The 22,823-nt window shown below is 34.3% G+C and overlaps 1 protein-coding gene across 1 annotated transcript; it reads right to left on the bottom strand.

Moving 5' to 3' along the window:
• Positions 1–20,802: 20,802 nt before the first annotated feature.
• On the bottom strand, positions 20,803–22,014 carry LOC121222042 (uncharacterized). The gene is made up of 4 exons (XM_041101927.1): positions 21,821–22,014; positions 21,649–21,730; positions 21,196–21,417; positions 20,803–21,135 (listed from the first exon to the last, which is right to left on the bottom strand). The coding sequence occupies exons 1-4, from the start codon at positions 22,012–22,014 to the stop codon at positions 20,803–20,805; spliced, it is 831 nt and encodes a 276-aa protein (XP_040957861.1).
• Positions 22,015–22,823: the final 809 nt, after the last annotated feature.

Raw genomic sequence — 22,823 nt, 5'->3', positions numbered from 1 at the left:
GGACAAATTTCTCAATCGAAAATAATTTATGTAAAAATCATCTTGCGAGTTTATTCTATGTGGTGATCGAACCTGGAACCTTTAATTCAAGCCAAGAGTACATGTCCTCACATAATGAGCATGGGAACAACTGAAGATGAATAGCATCATCAGTGACCCCGTTAAACTTAAAGGTATCACAAATTTGAAGAAGCTACTTTAAGTGTTGAATTGGATCCTCCATGTTCCCTCGGAACTACAAGGTGTTTTGGATCATTTGTATTAAGGTTGGATTGATCTTAAAATTATCAGTGCTAATCGCCAATCTATCAATATTGCCTTAGATGGCATTTAAAGTTGGTAGTGCATAGTCGCGTAGTGTCCTCTCCTGTCAAGCCATCAGTAGCTCTCCTTGGATTTGTGCTAGTGGTTTAAGTAGATCGTTGTCCCTCAGTTGACGATTGTGTCTCAAAAATTACTTTGGATCAGGATATGGTTCGATTGGGGTGCTATCGTTTCAAGTCATAAACAATCCTAAAGATTAAAAAAACAAATAAATAAAAATAAATATCATATCTATAGTCTTTAACTTTCCTACTTATACTATTAATTGTTAAGGTATTTTCTAGATTTAATGTTGAAACCTCCTCGGCAATGATGCCAACCACTTGTCTGCCATCAAATGTGTGAATCTTTGACTAAAAATATTACACTAAATATATCTGAAATAAAGCAACTGTGTCCGCAAATATATAGGTCAAATTGTAATATAGTAAAGTGTTACAATGGACCATAGGAACGTATTTCGAGGATCGTACTTAAGGGAGGATGAATTAAATCTATTGAAAACACTTTTACAATAACATGTCTAAATAGTAATAATTAAATACTATATTACAATAACCAATAAATAGAGATAATATCAAAATCTAAATAACTAAAATAAATAAACAGAAATAAAACACAAACAACTAAATGAATTAAATCAATAAGGTGAATTAGCTAATAACTAACCAATTATTACCTCTCAGCCTCTAATTGATTAATTAATTGATGGATACTTGCTTATCTCCCGACCTCACTTTCTCAACCAGGATAAATCATGATTTACTCGACAAACTTATCTCCCAACCTTTTTTAACCTTTGATTGTTTCCTAGGGTTTAAGAATGCGTAATTTATACCAACTAATTCTATAGGAAACCCTTACTACTCTGTTAATCACTCAAGCATAAACTCGTTAATCTTACTCAAGGGAATTAGCTACTCATGATATTCATAATCTCAATCTCAATTGAAATAAACATGTAAATAAACAAAATTAAATCTAAAGAGAAAAGAGATAAAGAAATAATCTTGTCAATGTCGATTGAAGTGCAGAGTAGTAAATCTTTTGATTGGGGTAATGAGAATCGTCACTTGCAAAGAAAAGAACATTTAAGAAAGTAAAGAAAACTAAATCTAAATCCTACTCCTAAACTACTAGGGTTTTTAAATGCACCCAAGACAACTTGGTTACATCAAACTCCAAAGGTTTTATTTATAGAAGTGTTAGCAGCCCAAATTAGGTATTTAGTGCACCCTAAGTCTTTGTATAAGTTTCATTGTGCTAATGAAATTAACCTTGAAGGACTTGGGCTCTACATCAAGCCTATGTCACGCCAAAAACATTGCATGGCACGACCTGACACTAATTTCTTGGGCTTATACCGTTTCATGCTTTAGCGGCTTGAGAAGTTTGTTTGATACTCGTCCCTTGATCCTATGCCCATTAGGCCTGAAATTCAGCATACTGCATACTTAAATTAACAGATTCAAACTACCTAAGGCCTGTGTCAACCTAATAGGCCGCCACGAACACTTGAAAATGTGTTAAAAACACTTATTTTATTAACTTTTACTACCTAACTACTAACTACTAACTACTGAAAATACAATAATTAAGAATAAAAGTGCTAGAAAACAAGTTCCTTAAATATGGAAATATACCAAAATTAATACTACATTTGACGTCAAGTTACCTATTAATTATAAACTCATTTAGTCACAAATTTATTCCACCATATTATCATGATTGAGTTCTCCCTAACAACATACTATTACGAAAGCAACTATTCAATGCTCGTTTAATGACCTTGTAATAAGTGTGTTACCCACATAGTATATCATTGATCTCTTTGAGATAACATTTGTTCTCTCAATATGATCATATTTTATCTCATGATAATCATTACATCTTTCTTCATAATCACTATCAAATAGTGATCAAGTCATTCATCATAAAGACGAAAATCCCGTGGCCACGTTTACTTTTCATCAACCATATAATGTCAATGAGAGGATATCATTTACCCATGTCTCGGGCTATGAGTTCCACTATTGTGAATGACGCTACATACTCTAAAAGTCATACACCTAATGTATAAACCTTTGGTTTATTATCTATTCAAACTCAAACTTTTACTTACATCAAAGTGTACGAGTCACGCATATATAGCCTGTCATTCACTTAAGATTTAGGTATGCCACACTATGATCATCACAAGTGAATAAATTCAAAAACAGACTCAAGATCTATTCTTCTTGGGTCCTGTCCGATGTACTGTCAGTCCAGTCAATCACATCTATGTCTCTATCTTTCAGGAGTCATTTGCTCTGATGCCCAAGACAATGCATCTCCCCAATTGGACTTGATAGATGCCATATTATTCTTTCAATCGGTTTGCTTATTTCTGATTATACTAAGGACATGTTTAGGTTCATCTACTAATACAAGTTGTCTTTTTGTATTACGATTTGACCATGTAATGCCGCTTAGTATCAACTAAACATTAGACAACCAATGAGCAATATTTTCTTTCCATTTTGCTTTACATTCAAAACTCATGTAAGGAAAATAGAGAAAGTATTAATGTAATTTATGAATAATTTTATTAACCAATCTATTCAAAAAAAATTACGAGTGTACTTAGACGAAAATACTACACTTAAGGCTCCAGATCCAACAAGAATGTCACGGATCACAGATAAAAGCCTGTGACTATTCTGAACAAAACGTCTCATGGAAGTCAACTAATAAATGGGGCTTATTTGACCCGTTTGAACTGGCTTGACTCGTGAAACATATGGAGTAGCTCAGCTACTTGAAGCTTTGATGGCCTAGTGAAACACTCCAGTAAAACTAGAGTTGCCAGCGTAATTAATGTAAATCCTAAGGGATAAAGATGTATAAAGTTTAAATCTCTTAGAACTCTTATATTGTAGATAGGCACAAATCTTGACCGTCAATGTAACTCAATCTGTACCATTGGATTTGGGGGAACTCAATTATAAATAGAGGTCTTCCCCATCATTTTATTTACTTAGTTATAAACCTTCAAGGTATTATATATTTTTTACAGCATTTACTCAAACACTTGATATGCGCTATTTTTCTAAGACTTTATGTTCTTTCGTTACTCTCTTGTCTTGGAGTTTACTTTTCCTTTGCTTCGGTGCCTTGGAAAATTTCTATCGAGAATTCTGATCTTTTGAGTGTTAGGCTGAATTTGGCAGATTTAAAACCAAGAAATAGCCTAAGACCCTACTAATTATGAGATTAAAGTTCTAGCCCTGTGACACTAGTAGCAATGATGTCTTAGCAATACACATAAATTGTAAAGACACATTAGTACACAAAAGAACAAAATGAAATTTGCATTAGAATCCTATTAAGACATAACATGAACTTCTAAAGCATTTATATAAATATATTGACACATATATATACAATACAAACTAGAATAATTATGTATATATTTTATAAATTATATAAGTCTGCAACACCTTGAGGACTAAAAAATATCATTTAAGAAACCAAAAAATATATTTTTTAAAAATTAATAAATACGCGACAACTCAAAGTCTCTAGAAAATCATTTAAGAAATCAATTAAATTTTATTATCTTTGTTAATAAAAAATAATATTTCCCAAACATGAAGAGAGAATTGAATATAAATCCCAGTTTGTTGCTCCCTCCACCACAAAATTCAAATATGAGATCGAACACTCAATCTTAAATGAAGAAGAAAACAACTTAAAACTAGAAGAGTAAATAACAAATTCCATTTCTAGAAACCATCAAATGTGCAAAATGACCAAGATGAAAACTATTTACATATTTATCATCAACAAATGTGCAACGTGACCAAGATGAAAAATTGTTGTGCGGAAGCGTGTAAAAGAGTAAAATTATTGTACTAAAAAATCACAATAAGTTCAATTCCCAGGAAAGAGAGGTGGATCACAAGGATTGCTTAAGTACCAGGTCTTTCCTAGACAAAATATCTCTCAATCGTAATTTAATAGCACAACAAATCACTACAATCACACTCACAATTCATACAGAATAATACAATAAAGAACACAAGAATTTAATGAGGTTCAGCAAATTTTGCCTACTTCCTCAGGCACTACCAAATATATTTCACTCCAAAATACAAGTGAGAATTTACAAAGAGGGAGAGAGAAAACAATGCCTTAAGTAGAGAATGACAAATTTGGGATGATGAAGAAGAGAAATGGTTAGGCCTATTTATAGTTGAGGTTCAGGGATCAAAATTGCAATTATCTTATGTCAAATCTCAATCCCACTTTTGGTGCGTTAAATATCAAATTTTGATACCCATATCTTTCTGATACCCATATCTTTGAATTTCTATAAATATGGATGATTTCCAATAATCTCCACCTTGAAGATTTGATTCGAATAATCTTATCTTCACACAATTCTCTCTGCCTTTGTCAATAACACTTGATAGTGCCTTTTTCAACTGTTAAACATGCCCTTTCATAAACTGATCAAATCGCTTGTACCACTGCCTCGAAGATTGTTTCAATCCATAAAGTGACTTTGTCAGTTTGCAAACCCAATTTTCTTTATCAGCAACCTTGAATCCATCTGGCTGAGTCATATAGATTTCCTCTTCCAAATCACCGTGTAAAAATGCGGTCTTCACATCGAGCTAAACTAGTTCAAGGTCATATTGCACAACCAAGGCTAGCAAAATCCGAATAGACGAATGCTTCACAACTGGAGAAAACACTTCATTGTAGTCTATTCCTTCTTTCTGAGTGTAACCCTTTGCTACCAATCTAGCCTTGTATCGAACTTCATTTTTACCAGGAAATCCTTCCTTCTTTGCATATACCCATTTGCATCCAATTGTCTTCTTTCCATTGGGTAGTGTCACCAACTCTCAAGTCCTATTTTTATGAAGAGACTGCATTTCTTCATTCATAGCTTGCTTCCACTTTACACCATCAGGGTTACTTATTGCATCTGTGTAAGTAGAAGGAATATTATCATCTGCAATTGGAAGTGCATAGGCCACCATTCATCAAAGCGAGCAGGCATACGAATCTCTTTTCTTGGCCTTCTATATGCAATTGAATCATGTTGCTGTAGAAGTTCTTGGGTCGAAACTTCTTAATCATTTGTTCCTTCAATATTAGCTGGATCATCATTAACTTTTCAAGCTCCACCTGCTGCAAAGTGCCACTAGTTTTGTTATCCTTTTGTGAATCCTTGTTCTTCATCATGGTTGATTCATCAAAAGTCACATCTCTACTGAAAATAATCTTCCTTGTATCGGGAAACCAGAGACGATATCCTTTTACTCCACCAGTTATACTCATGAATAATGCTTTCTTTGCTATTGGGTCTAACTTAGATTCTTTTACATGATAATATGCAGTGGAACCAAAAACATGTAAAGAATCATAATCAGTAGCAGCTGATGGAAACTGGTTAATTAGATGGCAAGCATATGTAACTGCCTCAGCCCAAAATTTCTTGCCCTATCCAGCATTAGACAACATACATCAAACTTTCTCCAGTATAGTCCAATTCATACGTTCTGCCACCCCATTCTGTTGTGGTGTATCTCGAACAGTGAAGTGTCGTACAATGCCCTCATCTTGACATACTTGTAGAAATGGATCATTCTTGTACTCAGTACCATTGTCTGATCGAAGTCGTTTGACCTTTTGACCAGTCTGGATCTCCACCATCTTCTTTCATTTCAGAAATGCATCCAAAACTTTATTTTTCCTTTTCATTAGATACACCCATACTTTTCTTGAATAATCATCAACAAAAGTAACAAAATAGTGTATACCTCCCAAAGAAGCCACTTTAGTAGGTCCCCACACATCACTGTGAATGTAGTCCAGAATTCTTTTTGTATTGTGAATTGCTGAACCAAATTTTATCCTCATCTGTTTGCCCAGAACATAATGTTCACAGAATTAAAATTTGCAAGAATTTTCACCTTTCAGCAAGCCTTGGTTCACCAAACTCTGCAAAGCTTTTTCAGCAGCATGTCCCAATCGCATATGCCATAACCTGGTAGCCTCTGAATCTGCATCTTTCGCTGATGTTGTTGATGTTGATCCAATAACTGTACTTCCATTTAAATAGTATAGGTTATTCCTTCTTGTGTCTTTCATTACTGTCAATACCCCAGCTACTACCTTTAGTAATCCATCTCTCAAAGTGATTGTGAGCCCCTTAGATTCTAGGACCCCTAATGAGATGAGATTTTTCTTCAAGCTAGGTATGTAGCGAACATCTGTGAAGACTTGAATTGAGCCGTCCTGATTCTTCAATTGGATTGTACCTACAAGTTATTCCTTCTTGTGTCTTTCATTACTGTCAATACCCCAGCTACTACCTTTAGTAATCCATCTCTCAAAGTGATTGTGAGCCCTTTAGATTCTAGGACCCCTAACGAGATGAGATTTTTCTTCAAGCTAGGTATGTAGCGAACATCTGTGAAGACTTGAATTGAGCCGTCCTGATTCTTCAATTGGATTGTACCTACTCCCATTGTCTTACAAGCATTGTCATTGCCCATAAAAACAACTCCACCTTCTAGTTCTTTAAGACTAGAAAACCAGTCTTTATTAGGACACATATGGTAAGTACATCCTGAATCCAAAATCCACTCATCTGTATGACATGCCATTGCCATGCCAACCAAGCTAAAGTCTAACTCATCATCATGCTCCGCTACACATGCATCAAAAATAGGCTTGCCCTTTTGCAACTTAAGACAATGCTTTTTCCAATGCCCTTTCTCACGACAAAAAGCACATTCATCTTTGGCAGGTCTCCATTTGGACTTACTCCTTCTACCAGATTTGTTGCTGTGCGAACGACCTCTTACTGTTAAGACTTCTGTAGTTGTATCTCTGTGATCTTTTTTATCTTTCTTTTGAGTCTCAGATCTATACAACGCACTACAGACTGCATCAAATGTGATTGTATCCTTCCCATGAAGCAATGTGGTGGTAAGATGATCATATTCATCAGGAAGAGAATTCAACAACAGTAATGCATTGTCTTCATCTTCAAATTTCTCATCCAAATTTAGCAAGTCTACTAAAATTTTATTGAATGAGTTCACATGGGCATTTATCGACATACCGGGTGCATACGTGTATCGATAAAGTTTCTTTTTCATATAAAGCCTATTTTCAAGACTTTTTGTTATAAACTTTTCTTCCAGTGTATCCCACAACTTCTTCGCTAATGTCTCCCTCATGATGGAGTACTTCTGCTCTTTGGCCAAACATAGGCGAATTGTTCCACATGCCTATCTATTGATCTTGGCCCACTCCTTGTCATGCATCTTGTTAGGTTTTTCTTCAAGGGTTATATCCAGCTCTTGCTGACATAAGACATCTAGGATCTCACATTGCCACATACCAAAATTATTGGTACCATCAAATTTCTCTACTTAAAATTTTGTATTGGTCACAGTAGTCTTTGCTGATGACGATGCCTTTTCCATTTTTCTCCTCAATCCCAACTATTGTACGTGAACAGTACCGTGAACGATAGTATTCCCCAAGTACGAATCTAGCTATGATACCAATTGTTGTGCGGGAGCGTGTAAAAGAGTAAATTATTGTACTAAAAAATCACACTAAGTTCAATTCCCAAGAAAGAGAGATGAATCACAAGGATCGCTTAAGTACCAGGTCTTTCCTAGCCAGAATATCCCTTAATTGTAATTTAATAGCACAATAAATCACTACAATCACACTCATAATTCATGCAGAATAATACAATAAAGAACACAAGAATTTAACGAGGTTCAGTAAATTTTGCCTACGTCCTCAGGCACTACCAAATATATTTCACTCCAAAATACAAGTGAGAATTTACAAAGAGGGAGAGAGAAAACAATGCCTTAAGTAGAGAATGGCAAATTTGGGATGATGAAGAAGGGAAATGGTTAGGCCTATTTATAGTTGAGGTTCAGGGATCAAAATTGCAATCATCTTATGCCAAATCTCAATCCCACTTTTGGTGCCTTAAATCTCAGATTTTGATACCCATATCTTTCTGATACCAATATCTTTCTGATACCCATATCTTTGACTTTCTATAAATATGGATGATTTCCAATAAAAAGGTTTCATTTCATTTGTACGTTGCATTCAATGTTTTTACATGTTGTTTAGTTCATCAAAAGTTCAAGATTTGGCTAAGGAGCTTGTAAAAGCAAGCATATCTTGTGTAGGAGACCATTCTTTGTGACAGATACAAAAGTCGAGCTTCGTACAATTGAACCATGAATTTCGTCCTCATGAAGTAATGAGACATAAGCTAAATCGTCATTGGCTTGCAAGAAATTAAAACACAATAAACTCAAAATGTTCAAAAACGAATCAAATTACAACTAATCAAAGAAAATGCAAGAAAGAAAGAAAGAAAAAATTAAAACTATGAATAAAGATAGAGCCAAAAGCACAACTATAAGAAGAATTTAAACAAACTGTCAAAATGTATTCATTGAGAATCAAGAAGATTGTAAGTACCAACGAACAATGTATCTCTTTTCTCCCCATTATTACTTTAATTGTGGGGTTTTTTATATGAGTTTGGCTATGTGAGCTATCCACGTTAGTTGGAACTCTAAGACATTGTAATATATAATACTAGTTTTCTTACTCGTGCAATACACGAGTTTACTTAGTGTATAAATTAGTTATAATCCTAAGAGCTATAAAAATTTGTCAAAATTTAAATATAATAATAATTTATTTAATAAGTAAATTTAAATAATTTATATATGAATATGATAATATTGATTATAATTATAAAACAATCAATGCACCTTTAATTAATAGTAGTGTAAATTAGTACTTACATATAGATGTACGGGTTTATTGTATTTAAATTAAAAGATTTATTTAATTAATTCATATTTCTTTATATAAAATATTTACACATACTACGATTTAACTGCATATACTAATATTTATACAAATTTAAATTTAAATTTTTAATAAAAATAGTGAAGAAATTGACATTTATTTATAGGGTAAGTATGTGTAGCACCCGTCACCTGACCCGATCGCTAGATCCAAGCTGTAGGATGCTACATTCATCGCTAGAGCAACGTTAAACAATTTTACTACATTCAACCAATCGAATATGCAAACAACTATCATTCACATTCTAAATATGTATCACAATCATTTTCAAGTCCCACATGAGCTTACGAAAGCTCTTTTGTTAACTCGAACATGAATTAGGACCAAATTGTAAAGTTTATGAAATTCTAGGACCAATATCGTGACTTCACAATCTCTACGGCATGACATTGTCAACTTAGTAAGTCATGTCGCAATGTTACTCACTGTCAGCCCATGTTGCAACGTTGAAAGTTGGTAGCCATGATGTGGCCCCTATTTTTGGCAAAAAACCCATTTGGTTCTAATTCAATAATTTGCAACACAACATAAATGCTTCATACATCCTTTTTACAATAAAAAAAATCCCAATTTCATACCATTTCATGTCAATAAGATCACATAACCATTTCAACCAAGCATTGATTATGTCAACTACCACAAAATCACCAATTGAGTTCCAACTCACATTTACACCTAAACATACCAATTCTAACTTATATATCAACTTATTATACCTTAACTACCCCACTTCTCAATCCTTAACTTAACAAATCATGCAAATTCATGATCACCCACATTAATAACATCAAACATAGCTAAACATGCACCATCTAATTCATTTATCAACATAACATCCAAAATCAAGCATCAACTTAGTCACATGACAAACTAGCAAGTGCAAACACAAACATTACCAAAACCACCTTTTTGGTACATACATTATGTTCACAATTCAAGTGACATATTGATCCTATGTACATGCTACAACACTTTAACTAAAATGAGCACAACTTTACCGAGTTGATGATAGTGTGAGCTTCTCTTTGATCCAACTCGGGAGTTTTGCAAGTTGACAATCTACAAGGGAAGAAAACGACTAGAGTAAGCATATAGAAATTTTAGTAAGTTCAATTGAAAATTATCATGCTTACCTTGTTCTTATATAAGCATAAAAGCAAGCCTTAATATGGCATATTTTTTGCTAGTACAAGGCATTCAAATAACAACAAGGAGAGTTTATAACAATGTCTAAGATAATCAATACTACACGTGACTTAAGCATACCAATTTACAATACTTTCCTATATTCATTACAATGGCATATTCAATCCACAATTCACAAATTCATATCAAACATACATGATTCAATACAAATATCTTTCTTTATCATCAATTATATAAATGCATCCAATTATAATCAAATCCATTCAATGATAATTCAATTTGATTACTAATTCCATTCCATCCTCTTTTCAATTTTCCAATTTAATTTATAATGTTTCGCCCAATGAACCATAGTAAAACGGACTCAAATACACGGGTTAACTACACCATACCAAGTTGCTCACCCGAGCTGAATATATATATGAATCAAGTTACCCATCCGAGCTAAACCTATATCATGCCACATCAGGTTACTTATTTGAGCTAAACCTGTGTCACAAAATACACGAGAAACTACAAAAATGTTGGATCTCATTAAATTCTATGATAATCCTCGTACAAGTGTGCAGAAGACCTTTTGGCATGCCAATCATTACCTAACCTTTTACTAAGTTCACTCAGGCATCAATTTCACATATTTCAATATCATTCTTGTAATTTTCTATATTTCATGTTGTACCTTGTATATGATCACATAATTCAATTACATTCCCTTTACACATTCGAATTTCCAAATTTGAACCCTATACTATTTCATTATAGTCAAATATCACAACATTTGAATTTAATTCATTCTAGTCATATATGCCAAATTTACTAATGTTTCAATTATGTTCAAACTTACATATATAAAACAAAGCAGAACACAACATATAAAACAAAGATAGTAAGTTCCATATGAACTTACCTGCTCAAAAATGTGAAAAGATTGGATACTTCAGGGACTAATCCGTAATTTTAACTTTTACCCTATTAGCTCCACTTTGTTCTAAATCTTGATCTATACAATTATTTTATATAACCAATCAAATACCAAAAATTTTTATATCATTTCATGATATGTATGATCCTATCTAATTCTATTTTTTGATTCCCCTGAAATTTTATATTTTATTCAATTTAGTCCATGAACTCGGGATAATCATAACTTTCAATTTCTAGCTTCAGATTAAGATTTGATTTCATATATTCTCATTAAGAACCTTATAATTTCTAATTTAAACATAATTTCATGACAAGTTTCACATTTATTCAATTTGGTCCCTAATGTAACAAAGTTAACTAACAAGCTAAATAACTTTACGATCTAGTCTTTTTCATAATCTAAGCTTAAAATCTACCAATTTCAAGCCTAATTCTTCAAGAAATCAACAATGAATTTTTTTTTAAAACTTCAACAATTTCACAAATTGATAAACGGGCTAGCTAAATCAAGTTCTCATGACCTCAAATCTATAACAATTATAAGAAAATATCTTAAATTTCATACCTAATCAATTGCTAAAAGTCACAAGGGATTTGAAAGCTTTCATCCAATTTTTTTTCTACGGTGGACGGTGAGAAATAAGAAGAAGATAATGATATCCCACTTATTTTTGGCTTTTATATTAGTTTTTAATTAACCTAAATAGTTAAATTAATTATGATTTCTTAGTATAATTAACCTTTTAATCAAGCTTAATGGAATTTCCCATAATCATCCAGTATCACATAATTAAAAATAATTTAATTACCATTTTAGACCTTTGGCTTATTGCAATTTAAGTCCTCAAGCCTTTTGCCAATTAGAAATCTATAACCATTGGACTTTTACAATTGAGTACCTGAACCTTAATTAACTATTAATTCAAAAAAAAATTGGACCAGAATTTAATATATTTTTATATTAACTCTATAAATATTCATATTTAATATTTACAGACTCGATTTATGAAAATGAGGTTCCAAAATCGCAATTTTTGGTACCATTAAAAGTCATGTCACTAAAGTGTGAGCATGAGAGTATTCTCTAGCCAATATGGTATTAAAATTAACGTTTTAAGGGATTAAAATTAGTTTTTAATGAAAATAGTGAAGAAGTGGGCTATATGCGTCTTCTCTAGTTAATGTGGGGTTAAAATAAACTTTTTAATGGAAATAGTAAAGAAATTGTCACTTATTTATAAGATAAATGTGATATATGATAGTGTTTTCTAGTTAATGTGAGATTAAAATTAACTTCCTAATATTAATTTTTAATGAAAATAGTAAAAAAGTGAGTATAGAAGTATTCTCTAGTTAATATAAGATTAAAATTAACTTTTCTAATGAAAATAGTGAAGAAATGAGCAATGAGAGTATTCTCTAGTCAATGTGGGATTAAAATTAAAATGTAACATCCCAACAACCAAGTTAGAAGAAAGTGAGTTAGTGAAACCAAGAGTGGTCATCTCTCGATTCTGAGGTAAGATTTTGAAAAGTTTGCAAGCAATTTGTTCTATTCTGTGGTTAAGTGTTGTGCTTATGTGTGTGAGGTTCTGGGTTCGAATCCTGTCTTTGGACATTTTGTTTATAAGTTATTTTCGATCTATTGATGACAATAATGAGCCTACTAGTTCAATGGTTAAACTTCTATATACCATTTAGTCTTGTATTCGAATCTTTGTAGAAGCAATATGAAAGCGTTTATTTTTATGCCGCTTGTGAGTTGGTTTTTATTCTTTTAAAGTTAATTAACTTCCCAAAACTCCCTTTGTTCAGGATCATTTTCATTTTCTTCCTGCCATTCCTTTTCGTTTCTTATTTAGGGATTGGCCTTCTTTTGTTCAAATTACCTTTCCTTTTGATATTTTACGTTAAATTGATTATGTGTGGGGCTTGATTTTCCCTCTATATTCCATTCTTAGAGTCATAAGAGTTCATTCTCACTAATATGGTAGTTTTTCTGTCAGTTTTTTAGTTGCGTTGTAAAGGACGATTCTTCTTTGGGTGTTGTTTTAATGTGTCATTTGAATCAGGAGAGGATCAAGCGATGTTTAACGTTACTCCAATGACTAAAGATTTACGTAATTGCTATTTGATTATCGGTAAGACTCTCATTCTGATTTGGGGTCTGTGCGTTGAAGCTCTTCGACGTAGCTTCAGTTTTAAACGTCAGTTTTAGCGATTTGATTGTGAATTAATCATTTGTTTTGGAAATTTATTGTTGTTTTAGGTTTTGAAATCATTTGCATTGCTCTACATTGAAAGCGAATAAGTTGTGTAACGAAAATATGATTTTTATAATTTTCAAAGGCCGAGAACCATGGCTGTCAACGCAACACTGCCATGTGCTAGGCCATGTGGTAGGCTATATGGCAGGCTATTTAAGTCATTGCTTTAGATTTAGGGTCACACGGGCTAGGGACACATATATGTGTCCAGACCGTATAACTCATTGTTTTGTAATTAGGCTCATATGGATTAGAGACACGGACGTGTAACTGGCCTTGTGGGACACTAAGGTGGGCCACATGGACATGTGCCACACGGATGTGTGCTAGGCCATGTAGACCACATGGGCCAGACACCCAGGGCATGTGAGGACACATGGGCATGTGGGCCAAAAATTAAAATTTTTCTCTAGGGCTGTAGACATTGTTCAAATCGAATGTAGGCCTTTCATAGGGTCCGTATGATCTAAAATAAACTATACAACTTGATATTTGATGATATGTTGATGTACAATCCGTTATTTGCACTTATGTCTGATATGATATAAGCTAAGTAAGTATGATCTATTAGCGTATAATGTGTTTTTAATTGGGACGTGGTTAAGGTATGTGATTTATTCAGGTATGGTCCATGCTCTGTTAATTTTGATGATTCATTTTTTGTGTTACTATGTTGGATGAAAACATGTGATACCCGAATATGTGATTGTGTGATACTGGTTCTAATTCATAACCATGCATGTGACTTTATGGCAAATTTGATGCGATTCATTGAGATTTGATAAATTTGTTCTGTAAAGCATAGATTTCCATGCCTTTTGTTCTGTTATTGTACAATAGCATGTTCTACATGTTTATCATTCTGATTCTGTATATGAATGCCATGACACATTGCATGGGGTTTAGGGATGATGTGAAAGGAGGAAGTATCTGGCAGTTTAATTATCTGCATTATTTGGTAGTTTATCCATAATTTTATCTGTCATATTGTCTACAACACAGTGGCTTAACCATATATATCTGATCTAGCAATTTTAATTATAATTTTGGTGGCCTTGTCCATAATTATCTATTGGTGTGATTTGGTTGGATGAGTTCAGGGGAGCTCGATTTTGGTGTGTAGCAAAGTTGGGTAGGATGATTTTTGAAAAATCTGCATTCTAACTTTCTAGAAAATACTGCATTGGCAAAATCAAACATTCTCTGACTGTTTGTACAGTTTTTATGAAAATCTCTGTCATACTTTGATTTGCTCTATTCTGGTTATATGATTTTTACGAAGTTCTCTACGTCACTTTGATTTGTATATTTTGTTCTGTATAATTTCTGTTGAGTTTAGTTATACACTAAGTGCTATAGCTCACCCCTTTGTTTTATCTTTGATTGTTTCGGTAACCCTTTGACTTAGGAACGGACGGCGTATGGGAGTTCGGATTGTTTTCTCCCTTAATGTAGATGGGGTGGTTTTCGTGGTCATTTGTTTTGGAACTTTTAGGTTTGTACTCTGTAAATTGGTTTGAACTTGTGTTGCATTTTGTTAACTCATCGATAACATCTGATTTCAAATGTGAAACCATAAAATCACACAAGTCGACAAAATGGATTTTGGTTTTCAAAATTAAAAAATCTGAAAAGATTTTTCCGCTATAAAATAATTCATACCTCAAATGATTTGTTGTAATTTCTCCAAATTCGATCATAACTTCTGCGCTAGGTTTAGGTTGTTACATTTAGTGGTTTCAGAGTCAAGTTGCAAAACTCGGGCTGTTATTTTTAGGTTCAAATCTCTCTGAAAAGTGTTTTAAGTAAACTGAATTTTTGATTGAATTTGATATTTTGGATTTATGAGAATTGTTTGTTCAGATTTTGATTATTTTTGAGTTAGTCAAAAGAGAATTCGAGACTCCGATGTTGATCCTATAAATATCTTCCTTTAGCTATACTGAACATCCTAGCGAAAATTGTAGCGCCAGGATTACTCTATCTTAGTTGAAGACTGTGGAAATTTTGTGAAAATCTTTGTTAGAACTTTAGGCTTGGGATTTCAATAAACCTAAGCTAACTTATAAAATTTCTGAAACTGTAGATTAGTATAATGAGTACTTGTGATCATGATGTGTGAGAATGTGGTGGATAGAACCGAGCGACTTGAGCCAAGTCTTTTTTTTTTGGGCAATAAGCTTAATATGGAAATTTATGAGTCTGTTAGAACACTCGAATCTGAGGGCGATAGTTAAGGGGCTAGGGACATTGATGTGTCCCAAGATGTGTTTGAGGATTTGCAAAGGGGTCGATGTGACCTAATTTGGATTTGTAGGTCAAGAGTCTTTGATTGAGTGACCTCAGAAAGCTAAGAGAAATGCGGGTACTATTGATTTGAATCTGCGCCCTAGGAAGCGGGCCAGAATAGTCAAGCCTCAACAAGTTGAGGATGTTGTAAACAAAGATCGAGTTCTGATTTGCGAATACTATGGTATCAGATGTGGTTCTGTGAAGCATCAAGTTATGAATTACTCACGATAATCTTTTAGTCAGATACGAGCTTCGACTTGGAAACGAAATCAGAGACAGGGATATATGACTAGGCATTGTGGAAGCTGGGATGTGTCTAAAAATGATGCAGGTATTTTACAATCTGGTTCAATTTATGTGTTTGTGATAAGTGTTCAATTGTGTATTTGAGAATTTGAGTTAGAGAAGTAATTATTGATATTTTGTGATGAGTTCATGTGATATTTTGTGTGATGAATGGAAGGTTGTTAGAAATACGGTTTGATTTTGTATTGTAGGAATTAGAATATTCCATATTTTGTGGTTTAGAGATTGATGAAATTGTGGGTATTTTAAGGACGAAATTCTTTTAAGAGGGAGAGTTGTAACATCCCAAAAATCGGGTTATAAGAAAGTGAGTTAATGAAACCAAGAGTGGGTAACTCTCGATTCTGAGGTAAGATTTTTAAAAGTTTGCAAGCAATTTGTTCTAGTTCATTGGTTAAGTGTTGTGCTTTTGTGTGTGAGGTTCTAGGTTCGAATCTTGTCTCTTGAATTTTTGTCAGTTGATTAAACCCCTATCTCTGGAAATTTTAGTTATAAGTTATTTTCAATCTATTGATGACAAGAATGAGTCTGCTAGTTCAACGGTTAAGCTTCTGCATACCCTTTGGTCTTGTGTTCGAATCTTTGCGGAAGCAATAGGAAAACATTTATTTTTATGATTCTTATAAGTTGGTTTTTGTTCTTTTAAATTTAACTAAATTCCCAAGACTCCCTTTGCTTAGGATCATTTTTATTATCTTTCTATCTTTCCTTTTCATTTCTGTAACCTTCCAAACTCGGCCTAAACATTATAGTCAAATCGGAAAGGCCACACTGGACACCTTAGTGTCGAACTTACCCTAATGATAGTTAAAAACCTTCACGTACTTCTTTTTATAAAACCGTGGTTTCTATTATTAGCTTTGGAAACGTCCATTTACTTAGTCCAACCATGCTTAGATCAAATTAGCAAATTAGGTGAGTTTTTGTAAAACCTTATTGACGGTGTTGCCTTTGAAAAATCATTTTGTTATCTTCTTAGCAGTAGAAATGTACCATTACTAGTCAAATTATTAATTTAGTCATATATCATGCATAGTCCATTTCAACATATTATAAAAACCATGTATCTATACCAAATAGGTGTGCCATGCATGCATGAAAAACCCCAAAATCTCAAATAGTCCTAAACCACAGTTTAAAGAAACTTTACAATCTAAAACAAAATAATAATAATAAAATAACCTAATAATATAATTAAGTTAAAATAATATGACGAAGTAAAGTCCGAAGCCCTTCACACGTCCACATGCAAATTTCGATCCTAAGTTCAATCATTACCTGAGAAGTTGAGATAATGGGATGAGCTTAACAAGCTCAGTGTGAGACTAAACGAGAATTTAGCATTCATACAGGAAATTTCATAGAGGTACCAATCGCACAATCAAACATTAACAATAATAATTTTCAAATGCATATGATCTTGAAAAATGCACATGTGAGACCCTACCCATACCATCCGCTACACGCCACGTGTTCCCCAGAATCCGTCTGCCAAACTCCAACGTATGTTAGCAATGCTCGATGTTGTAAAGCCACCAATAATCAATAATGTAGTGAAACTGCCAAATATATAATGCGATATAATGGCCAATCCCCTCAGTACTCCAAATGCAGTGCACTGATTAAAAATATATACGGACTTAATATGCCGCCAGTACTCCACGAAACTCCTCCATCAACCACAAAATCTCATCCCAATGCACATGCAATATGTCAAACAAATTCATACACAATTACATTTCAATACTTTTCACTTTTATTCGACATGCTCAACATGTCCTCAATAATCACATACTTTCAGTGAAAGAAAATAATGTTCCGATTTTCAAATTACCATTAAGATGGTATCCATCAATATTGTTCAATCACATACTTTATGAATTTCATTGTGCACCAATAGCAACCTCACGTATATATATCATAGTAAACATTTCATGCATTTAAATCATGCATAAAACTAATATCTCAAAACTTCATACAATTCCATCAAACATTCTCATACCATATAATATAACTATGGTTAACAATTTCAATTAAACATTCTTACAGTCAAACTAGCAATTTTGCCAACACATCAATCTTTTAAGGCTCGAAACGTACCTGGTCCGGGCACTCGCAAAACTAATATTTTGACTGCAATGTGGAAACACAAATTTATATACTTTTTCATACCTAATTTTACTTAAAAACATGCATTTTCGATAGAATTTGTCATAAAATAATTAAATTGTATTAAAAATTTGAACATGTTAATTTTTAGTCAATTTTACAATTATTTTTAGTGAATTTTGATTATTTTTTACAGATTCGTACAAAGGGCGAAATTGACTTGGAAGACACCGTTAGAAGAACAAAACCGAGAAGCAATTCAAAGTAACAAGGAAAAATAATTTCTAGCCTAAAACGGTCTGAATATGTGTATTAATTCATAATATAATTATTTTTAATTTATTCCCAATTTAATTTGGGCTAAATAAATTACTTTTAATTAATTATGAAAAAAGGGCCTAGTTGAACCGCACCAGTTGAACCAAATTTGAGCGAACAGAACCAGCCACCAATCGGGCAGCCCAGAATCGTTCAAATGCTGACCCAAATAAGCATTTTAACTGATTAAATGAGGTGAAAAATGGCCCTCGGAAGACTTCCAAATTGCATTTAAACCTCACGTTAAATTAAGACTTTATGGATTTGCCCTAGGCTAATTTTAGCAAAGTTGAAAGTCTCAACTTTGCCATGTAGGATGGCAGGCCATGAGGGGGCTCTTTGGCTGCTAAAATTTTCTATTTTTAGCAGCCACCTTCAGCTATATAAACCCCCATTTTCTTCCCATTCAAAGCATCCCTCATTCACATCTCTTCTCTCACAACTCTTCTCTCCTCTCTCACTTTTTTCTCTCATTTTCCCAGTCAAAGTTAATTGCTCTTGTGTTGATTTCTCCTCTTGGGAAAGGGGTCTTCTTCAGCCATTTTGGAGCAGCAATTGAGTGTTCATAGGAGCCTTGACCGGCGAGGACAACAAAGAAGGAAGAACGGAGCAACCTAGTCAAGCCACGGAAAACTACCGGATTTGATTCTTGTTCCTTATCTCTTTAATTTTTGTTGTTTTTATGATGAACATATCTATGAATATTTATGATATTGGAATGGTTAATTTAATCAGCTTAGCTTGAATTTAATTCATGTTGGGTTGATTGCATTCTGTCCTCTTGATTTGTTAATTTTTATGTTTATGTTGTTATAGGCCTCAGTAAAATGTTTGATTAAGTAAAACCATGATTAAGTTATTCTTGCATTACAATTGTAAGATAACTAAAGAATTAATTATTTAAATGCATTGAAATTGTAATTAATGGACACAGTACTTAATCAGTGCATGTTTAACTCTTCTCAGGTAGCTGAAGATTAGATTAGCATTGTATTTGGCGATACATATGCCTTGCATAACTTGCAAGATTATTGTGATTAAACTGTTTCAAGGTAATGATACTTTGTTACCTCACATAGTCTTTTATATGCTTATTAGGTTGAATTACTCATTTGAATCAACATAGGAATATGCGAGAGATTGTTTAATCTAATAAGTATGTATGTCCAATAACATGTTTATCTTTATAAATTTGTTTTATCGGTCGAATTGACATAGGAATGTGTACAAGAGATGAATGGATTTTTGATTTGTAAATTTGTTCATAAGTTAGCAAATTACCGAGTTACCATGACTTATTATTAACAAGTATAAGCATAATTTTAATGATTCCAAGGTAAGGAAATGTAATTAATCCAACACAATTATATCATCTTGATTAAAATCAACTTTTGAAATCGAGCATTAGAACTTTATTTTATTTTACTTTGTTTTCTAGTTTTTAATCATTTTCCAAATCCAAATATGTTTCTTTCACCAAAGTGTTTAATCTTACTTTCATAAATAATTCTTTTACAGTCCCTGCGGGTAAGATAACTCGACATTTACTTGTTACTTTATTACTTGTTGCGATTGTGTATGTCACGAACTTAGAGTTTTCCCACGCGATCCGTGCGGCCTTAGGCAGTTTCTTTGCTTAAAAACGCCTAAGTCAGCCTAACTCGTAACGATAAAGGATTCAATAGAATTCCCTCAAGGCTTCCACGAAGAACAACAGAAGAACGAAGTAAGAACGAGCTTTGAAGGATGAACAAAAGCAAGAACACTTGAGAGAAAAGTTTGAGTGAATACTCTCAAAATTCTTATTGACAACTGAATGAATTACAATGAGCAAAGAGGTCTCTATTTATAGTTAAGCCTCAAAGTACATCAAGGGCTACAATTAAAAGCTGTATACAATTAAAACTCTAAGACACAATTAGAAGCTGTATATAATTAGAACTCTAAGATTACATAATCATATCTTCTTGGATCACTTTCCATATTTACTAGGCTCTTGAGATGGGCTTTTAATCTCTCCAAGCACCGGGCCAGCTTGGTTGGGCCAAATGACCTCCCTCAAATACGATGGATCACACAAGTTTGTCATGGTTGCATGCACCCATGCGCAACCCCTAACATTCTCTCCCACTTGTTCTAGCGACACCCTTGTCGCATCCTCCTTATGGAACTGGTCAATCTTCCCTTGGAATTTTCACAATGCCTTGGTAGGTTCCCAACTTGCTTCACTATCAGGAAGTCCCTTCCATTGAACTAAGTACTCATGCCGTGGTCGATGGTATTTTTGTCTAATTACCCGATCTGCCTCAATGTTTTCGACTTCACGATCATACGACACCTTTACCCCCATCGGTGCTCTTTTAGACTTGCCTCGATTCGGATCCTCTTGATCCCCATGAAATGGCTTAAGCATACTTACATGGAAGATCGGGTGGACTTTAAGTTTTGCTGGCAACTCAAGCTTGTAGGCCACCTTGCCTACTCTCTTCAAAACTTTGAACGGCCCCTCATACCTTCGCACAAGACCCTTGTGCAAGCCAGTATATCACAAAATCAAGTGTAGTTTAGCGAGGACTGAGTCACCCACTTGAAATTCCATATCCCTTCGTTTTTGATCAACCCACTTCTTGCTACGCTTACTTGCCTTGTGTAAACAAGCTCTAGCCAAGTCATTCTTTTCTTGCCAATCTTTTGCGAATCGATAGGTTGCCGGATTTGGTCCTTTACAATGGGTCATAACAGCATTGGGTGTGAGTGGCTGTTGACCTGTCACTATTTCAAATGGACTTTGATTCGTGTCCCCATTTCGCTGCAAGTTGTATGAAAATTGGGCCACATCCAACAACTTTGGCCAATCCTTTTGTGTGGCACTTATGTTGTGTCGAAGATATGTCTCCAGTTTGCTCATCAGTTTGTGGATGCCTGCTTATGGAGAAGTTCAAATCTGAGCCATTGACTTGAACAACTCCGTCCAGAATCGGCCCGTAAACCACCCATCTCGATCACTGATAATAGACAGTGGCACTCCCTAATATTTCACCACGTGTCTAAGAAACAATCGAGCTGCTTTCTCAGTAGGGCACTCCTTGGTCGCTGGAATAAATGTCGCATACTTTGAAAACCTGTCCACCACAACAAGAATACTCTCAAACCCTTCAGACTTAGGCAAACCAATAATAAAATCCATGGATAAACTCTCCCATGGCCTTTACAGAACTGGCAAGGGTTGAAGCAAACCGGCTGGAGTCTTTAACTCAACCTTGTGTTGTTGGCACACTAGACAAGTTTTCACATAGGTTTCCACATCAGCACCCATGTGAGGCCAGTAATAACGTTCCTCCAAAAGGGCCAAAGTGCGATGCATCCCTGGATGGTCTGCCCATTTCGAGTCATGACACTCCTTCATGACTTCCTTACGGAGTTTCCCATAATGGGGCACATAGAGGTGGTGTCCATGAGTGTATAACAGCTCCCCATCAAGCCAAAATCTTCTTGTTTTTCCCTCCTTGGCAAGCTCAATCAAATTTTTGGCCGTGGGATCATGGGACAATCCCTCTTGAATGCGTTCCAACAAGGAACCGTCAAGTTGACTAATTGATACGAATTCCATCTTTCGACTGAGTGCATCAGCCATAATATTGGCACTTCCTGGTTTATATTCCATTGTAAAATCAAACTCCACTAGTAAAACCTGCCAACGAGCCTGCTTGGGAGACAACTTTTTCTGGGTTAGAAAGTAACTATTGACAACATTATTAGTAAGGACCACGAACCTAGAACCCAATAGATAATATCTCCATGTGCGCAAGCAGTGTACTACCGCAGTCATCTCTTTCTCTTGGACCGTATATCTACGCTCCGTCTCATTAAGCTTTCAACTCTCGAAAGCAATTGGGTGCCCATCTTGCATCAGTACTCCTTCAATAGCATAATCTGATGCATCCGTGCGTACCTCATAAGGCTTTGAAAAATCCATCAAGTTAAGTACGAGTTCACTCATCATTTCTTGCTTCAATTGATTAAAGGCCTTCTCACATTCCGGTTTCCGATCCCATACCATCCCCTTTTTCAACATGTCCATCAAGGGAGTGGTAATTCTAGAGTAGCCTTCGACAAAGCGTCGATAGTAATTTGCCAACCCAAGGAAGGATCTCAACTCTGTTACCTTGGTTGGAGGCTCCCACTCTGAAATGGCTCGAACTTTGCTCTTATCCA

The sequence above is a fragment of the Gossypium hirsutum genome, chromosome D10, assembly GCF_007990345.1.
Source record: "Gossypium hirsutum isolate 1008001.06 chromosome D10, Gossypium_hirsutum_v2.1, whole genome shotgun sequence".
Taxonomy (NCBI): domain Eukaryota; kingdom Viridiplantae; phylum Streptophyta; class Magnoliopsida; order Malvales; family Malvaceae; genus Gossypium; species Gossypium hirsutum.
This window is presented reverse-complemented; position numbering and strand designations above follow the sequence as displayed.

What these genes read in the sequence shown, in the direction of transcription:
- LOC121222042 (XM_041101927.1), bottom strand. Translation starts at nt 22,014, where the DNA reads ATGAAGGAGTGTCATGACTCGAAATGGGCAGACCATCCAGGGATGCAT. An exon ending in GATTGTTTCTTAGACACGTG is followed by an intron (nt 21,418 to 21,648) that starts GTGAAATATTAG and finishes TACAACTTGCAG; the next exon opens with CGAAATGGGGACACGAATCA. An exon ending in GAAGGGATATGGAATTTCAA is followed by an intron (nt 21,136 to 21,195) that starts GTGGGTGACTCA and finishes GGCTTGCACAAG; the next exon opens with GGTCTTGTGCGAAGGTATGA.